Genomic DNA, 6,640 nt, shown 5'->3' on the forward strand with positions numbered 1-6,640 from the left:
ATGAAACTGAAAAATGGTTTTATTAGACTTAATCTCTGATCTTTTCCAATTGCGTGTGTGATGTCATTGTCACACTGTAACATTCTGTTCCCACCAAACTCACAGATGGCACAGATGGCATCTGTCTTGTGCTCTGCCATTCATTCCCATTGTAAAAGCTTAAGTTAAAGTTCATTTGCAGCAGAGAGTCGGAGACCACCATTCACAATATTCTGTGAGAACATTTGTTTTTGGCTAACCAGTAAAGATCTGAGAAGTCTTTAGCAGGACCGTGCACATGGAAACCTTCCTAATAATAAATTTCTATTTCTCTGAAACATTGGACTGCAATCTTGCAAGAGAATTGTGAATCCCCATCTCTAATGTCTTTCTTTCTGTGTCTGTCGTGTTGCCAGATGGAGACTGCTTCCAAGATTCAACAGCCGACGCAAGAAGATATGGTCCTCTGCTGAGGGGTTCTGATTAACCAGAGAGTTAGGAATGATCGACCAGGAATGTCGTAGTTTCATTCCAAGAATCCTGTCTTCCGTGAAAAGGGGAGGGGATATGGAAAAACAGCCTCGCTACACGTGAGTCTCTCTTCTGTTAACAATACAGAGCGAGTTCATCAAGTGACCAGATGTTTGTGTTGAATGGATGAGGTCATAATACTATTTTGAATGGTGCTAGCGTAAATAAAACCACTTTATATGACTTCACGTTATTTTAAGTTGAAAATGACATTTCAGATATTGATACCTGGTTGATGTAGTTTACACTTGAATATATGAACACAATTTCAGAATTATTTAAGGTTTAGCATTTAAAGCTCTGCAGTATCTAAAGTACATTCGTGCGCATCCAAAGCGAGACTTTGTGGCACAATTAAAGCAATTTGGGACGAATATTCAGTGCAAATTTATTTCTTCTGTCTACCGAAGAATAAATGCTAATACAGACATTGCAATTGTAAATATATGAAATATATAAATCAAATGAACTGAACATCTAAACCCCTGTCATACAGTAACGTTTATTAAAATGACATTATAATAATCAAATAGTATAACCATCGTGACCTACAATCCGACAAAACAGCTGTTTGCTTATAAAAATAAAGAGAGGCTATATAACTCAACAGAAAAAGCCAGGAGCAGAAACATGGAATACATATATTAAGTGCTTAATATACAAATATATACATTCAATAAATAGAAAAATTCACAGTTCTGTTGCTTATGTATACTTGTGGCTATCATGTAGGGCAGTCATCCCTGTAAGGCCTTTTAGAAAATCTCTATTTTATCCTTTAGGTCAAATGTGTCTTTTTCCATCCTGGCTGGCCCACGAGTAATACAAGTTTAGGTTTGTAAATTTAATGCAGACAAAACATCGCTTTAGTTGGGGTAAAGAGACAAAACAGTAATTGCATCAGTAGACAAAATAGTTTGATGTTGTTCGCAGGTTGATCCAAACAAACCCAATCAAAGGGAGGCAAGCCTTTTAAAGTGACCTGTGCCAGACACAATAACCCAAGAAACAAAAGAAAGGTAGACACTTGAAGAACTGTATATGTATGAATGTATAATGACAATTACAAGTGTATAATGACAATTACTATTTACAGTAATCATTTTGATTCAGTAGAGAGAGATTTTGGTCCCATTTTTGGTCAAAGCTAATGGTATTCAGTTGAAAGCAAAAAAAACATACGTGCCAGACTGAAGTGTTGCTTTGAAACCGAGGCAAAGAGGATTAGCATAGCTAGCAAACAGCTTTGGTGCAAGAAAACTACTTCACAGTGCAACCAAAAATGCAGTTCAGACTCTAAGTGGAATTTCAGACGTAATACTGTTGTCAGAGAGCTAAACCGAACAATCCTTAACATGTTCCAAGCGACATCTTCGTCCGACAGGAAAGGAAATACTTCAGCTTTCATTGTCTCTTTGGTGGACCACAAACAAACTCAGTTATTTAAACGTATAGTTCCCCCTAAAATGAACATTCTTAAAGGAGCAATTCACCCTCATGTCTTTCCAAACCTGTATGACATGCTGTCGTCTGCAGAAGAAGATATTTTGAATGTTGGTGACCAAACAACACTGGCTCTCATTGACTTCCATTGCATGAAAGCAAAACCACTGCGACATTTCTCAAAATATTGTCCTTTATGTACGACAGAAGAAAGAAAGTCATACAGGTTTTAAATGACATGAGGTTGAATAAATGATGAAAGAATCCCCCACTTATCTTTATACCTCCTTCACTTTTTTTAAACCAAAGCAGACAAACAAAAACATCATCACAGTATACTTGCAATACGCATAGAGGCATGTAATTATCCTTTCATGTTACAGATTGTCTAGCGAGAATTTTCTGTTTCTTTTCACTCGGCAATGAAATACTCAGCGGTTTCCAAAGTGACTTTTTTGTTTCAAACTGCACAGCAGTAACATTTTCGAGATGCGGCTTCTTGCGGGATGTTTATCAGGATTTAGGTACGGTAGAGGTCAGAACATGCAGAAGAAGTCCGTCTCAATCGTTCCAGTTCTCGGCCAATTCTGTGCAGGTTTCAGTAAAGGTGGTTTTGATGTGCGTCTACTCCGTGTTTTGTTTGAACGAACTTCCGTGCATCTTCAGCTTGTGCAATCTGTGGGTGTAAAGTGCAGAAGGTTTAGCCAAATAAAAGCCCCCACAACAAATAAAACGAGAACATGCGTGGCGCATGGGAAGGTCAGTTTTATGGATAGATAGGTCGAATTTACCTCTGGTTTTTGCGGCTCGACTGGGCTTCTTTTTCTTTCACGAAAATGGCGGCGGCGCCTCCGCGGGCGAGGTAGGAAAATTCGCCTTCTTTGGCGCTGAAGATTAATCTGTATGAAACAAGTCATCTGGTTTATTTTTTAAGAATTATTATAAAATATATATATATATAACAACAAAAATAACTACTATAGTATCATATATATATATATATATATATATATATATATTAATTTGAATAAAAATTTCAGATTTTCAAGTTTCAGTCTTAACATTCATACGCTAAAAATGTTTTACTTAGATTGCTTCTCTCCCGATTTGATCCTCATCTTGCGGATGTGGAATGTGTCAGGGTTCCACCAGGGCCAGCTGATGAGCGTGTCTTTCTCCCAGAGAAGTTTAACCATGAGCAGATCTCCGATGTCCGCACCTGTGGTCAACAGGAAAGACACCGTTGCGTTCGAGTTCAAAGCAGGCCTGTGGATTCAAACAATAACGTTGTCATTTCTGTCTAATCTCAATCGGATGATTAAATTCACACTCAAATAAGAGCATTTTTGTACTTAAAGGAATAGGAAACACACTATCACTGTTTGTACTTAATTTAGGACACTGAGTGATGTTCAAAAGTCCAGGGGCTTTTGCCACTTACATAACATATGGAATGTTTTCCTTCTCATCCAGGGTGCCGTACAATGAAATCTTCATCGGCTGGTCGGTGTAGCTCAGTTTGGTCTTGCTGAAGAAATGCACCTTCACTTGGTAATGGAAAACTGTGGAACGGTGGTTAAATTTAGAAAAGGCCTTTGATGATGTAAACACGCAGATCTTACACATCAGATTTCTGTTAAAGCAGTCTTTGGGTAATTTTAGAGGAAGGAAGCTATTATCATGCATTTAACCGGACCTCTTCCTGGAAGGCATATACTGTTTATTCTGTTAGCGGTAGCAATTTGCCCTGCTTTTCGTAATGAAATGTAATGTAGTTGCTCACCTTTATACGGCATCATATCTGTGGTTTTCATGAACATCTTGCTGCTCCTGCGCGTGCGGATTTTATTGACGGCGTAGCCCACCTTGTTGCAGCGGTTCTTGCGACAGCTGAGGCACATGCCCTTGTTGAAGGTATCTTTGGAGCTACAGTGGTAAGCCATGCTTTGCTGTTCCATATTCACAAGCGAATCGATGAACAGGTGAACCGAGCGCTCGTGGGAGCACTTCACGATCTGATCCATGTCTGGGGGGAACAGAGAAACAATATTAAAGGTAATGCTCTGACATTCAGTGGTTTGTGGTTTTGAAATATCTTGAGGAGATTTACAATAACTCACTTCTTAAACCAGTGGTGGCCACCATCATCATTGTGTTTTGGAGGTCACAACCAGGTTGGAAGGTTCCGCCGTTGGGGTATACGTCTATGTGGCCCACCGGCCTTTGAATCCCGATGCTGCGGTCTGGAGAGCCACGGGTGTTGGTGTGAAGAACGTCCACGAAAAGAGCATCGTCGGGTGAAAGAGTGCTCTGGGCGTCAGCATACTCGAAGCTGGGACCGGCAGGATCCAAACCTGGTAAGACAACCGGATTTTAACACAATTTTCTCTCCAACCAATGAGCCTTAGCAAACTTTATGTGTTTACCTGTAATTCTGTTAACTTTATGTTTGGTAAGAAGGCCAGTGATTCCTGCCACGTGTGCTCCAAGACTGTAGCCCAACAGGTGCAGTTTCTCCCAGGGATATTCAATCTCAGCCTTGTTAAAAAAACAAGACACACAAGAGAATGTTTTAGATGTACTTTCTCAGATTTATGGTAGTTACGTGCATTTTAAAAGCATTTTATGTTGCTCCGACACAATGCAAACTCGTGTGTGTTTAACATACCTGCAACCAATTGACAAATTTGGCCACGTCTCTGCCCACTAGCTTGGTGTAAGCGGCTGATGTAGGGTAATGCTGCTGCGCCCGTGTCAACCAGTCGACCACAATGACATTGGCCGTTGGCTCTCGTCCATACAGGGCAGTCACCAGCTTGGGAACCCAGCTCTCAAACATACCCGTGACCTGAAACGAAATCATTGATGTCAAGGTTTGTACCGGTTTTTACATTCATTTACACTCTTTTATGGGTGTCACACAACTTTTATATTGCTATTTCGTGCTCAACTAAACAGGCCTGTAGTTAAACTTTGTTCTTTCAAACTTTGTTACTGGTGTTCTAGAAAACCACTCACCGTCCACCCGTGGATAACTATGAAGGTCTGAGTCTCCGTGTTAAAGTTACATTCTTTGATGGTTTGGGGTTGACCGGGAACTATATAACACAAATCGTCCTCGGGTTCCTCACTGGTTCTGAAAGAAAACTTGGACTCAATGTCACTGAAGTCCATCATCCATTCGGTGGAGTTGTCCATGAAGTTACCTGTTCAAGAACGGGTTAACATGAGTTACAGCCAGCAATAGACAAATTTACTTGTAAGCTGCTTTTATTAAAAATGTGAATTATTCAAGCTTGAAAGAAGCTTAGCTTTTCATGTGCCAATGCTTTTCTCAAGAGTTTAATGTGAGGAATTCTTTACCAAGGCTATTTGGATTCTCCTAGAGTCAGTGGTTGACTATGCATTTTATGACAAATAAATAACAGATGTAGCTAAATAAATACAGATTTTAGGGTTTTTTTTATCAATAGTGCTCACAGCAGTACTGTTAAATTCGTAGGTTTTTTGCAAAACAAATACAAGAAAACAAATATACTTAAAAGTTGCTGGAAAACATCGTACAATTTCGTTGTCTAACGAAAGTTTTATAAACGGAGTCATAGCATATTCTGATATATTCACTTAACGAGATTAATCGATAATAAAACAAAGCAGACCAATAAAAACGTTTATAAGCGTCATAAATAAAGGAAAAACACACATAAAATAAATGACAACAAAAACAATACTGTGTAGAAAATATATATTGAACACTAGATCAATACAACGAATACAATAATTTTGAATACAGAATTATGATATAAATACAGAAAATTATTTATAAAGGTAGCCTATTAAAATACATGAAAAATTTAAGTGATTCAGTCATAAATCGAGGACAAAGTTAATTTCTTCAAACCCGTCCAATAAAACGCTTTCCGTTATGCATCATAATTATCATAATACAAAATATTGCATTGAAACCTGAACGTTCATGCACTGTTTTCTTTAAAAAAGCACTTTCACAACGTCGCATTCTCTTATATTGCAAAGCAAGGATGCTTATAAAGTGCATATTTACCAAAAGTTGTAGATTCGCTCGTGGGCTCGATCGTAGTCGCATAACCCGAAAGCGCAATGCACGCAAAGTATATCCAAGTTATCAACCCAAAATTGCTTACTTTCCCCATAATAAGAGTACAAAAGCCGAAGGCTGGATATAATTCAAAGTGAAGGCGATGGAGATCCTGATATTGACAGTGTAATCGCTGGTTTCTAGTCCAGATGGAGGAAAAGCTGCTTTTGATGACCCGAGTTTCTCTCAAACTTTTAACGTGTTACCGCTACAAGCGTCTTTATTCTTAGTGCGGGACCTCATGCAAATGTCTCGGATCCTATTGGTCGAGGGGGCGGGGTGAGGGGTGAGCTGGCCAATAAAACGACAGGATCCCACACTGACTCGTCCCTCAGGTCTTAGTATTAGATATTAAAGTTATTAAAGCTCCAGAGAAATAAACAAAGATATTTGATCTTACACCGTATTCTGATTGAAATAGTCTTTTTATGTATCTAGAAATAAAAAATATAGTAGGATTTTGAGATATCCATTCTTGCGACTCAGTGTAGTTTTTTTCTTTTCTCGTGTAGTTTTCTCTTTAAAGTGCATTGCAATTTATTCTCCTCTTTACATGTCATTGTCTTTATA

At 38.7% G+C, this 6,640-nt stretch overlaps 1 protein-coding gene across 1 annotated transcript; it reads right to left on the reverse strand.

Moving 5' to 3' along the window:
• Nucleotides 1-876: 876 nt before the first annotated feature.
• On the reverse strand, nucleotides 877-6,324 carry lpla (lipoprotein lipase a). The gene is made up of 10 exons (XM_079470958.1): nucleotides 6,017-6,324; nucleotides 4,972-5,159; nucleotides 4,622-4,801; nucleotides 4,380-4,491; nucleotides 4,074-4,307; nucleotides 3,737-3,979; nucleotides 3,395-3,515; nucleotides 3,040-3,219; nucleotides 2,745-2,852; nucleotides 877-2,629 (listed from the first exon to the last, which is right to left on the reverse strand). Exons 1-10 carry the CDS (start codon nucleotides 6,123-6,125, stop codon nucleotides 2,578-2,580), a joined length of 1,527 nt encoding a protein of 508 aa, XP_079327084.1. The 5' UTR covers nucleotides 6,126-6,324; the 3' UTR covers nucleotides 877-2,577.
• Nucleotides 6,325-6,640: the final 316 nt, after the last annotated feature.

This window comes from Barbatula barbatula, assembly GCF_947034865.1.
Source record: "Barbatula barbatula genome assembly, chromosome: 13".
In the NCBI taxonomy this organism is placed as follows: domain Eukaryota; kingdom Metazoa; phylum Chordata; class Actinopteri; order Cypriniformes; family Nemacheilidae; genus Barbatula; species Barbatula barbatula.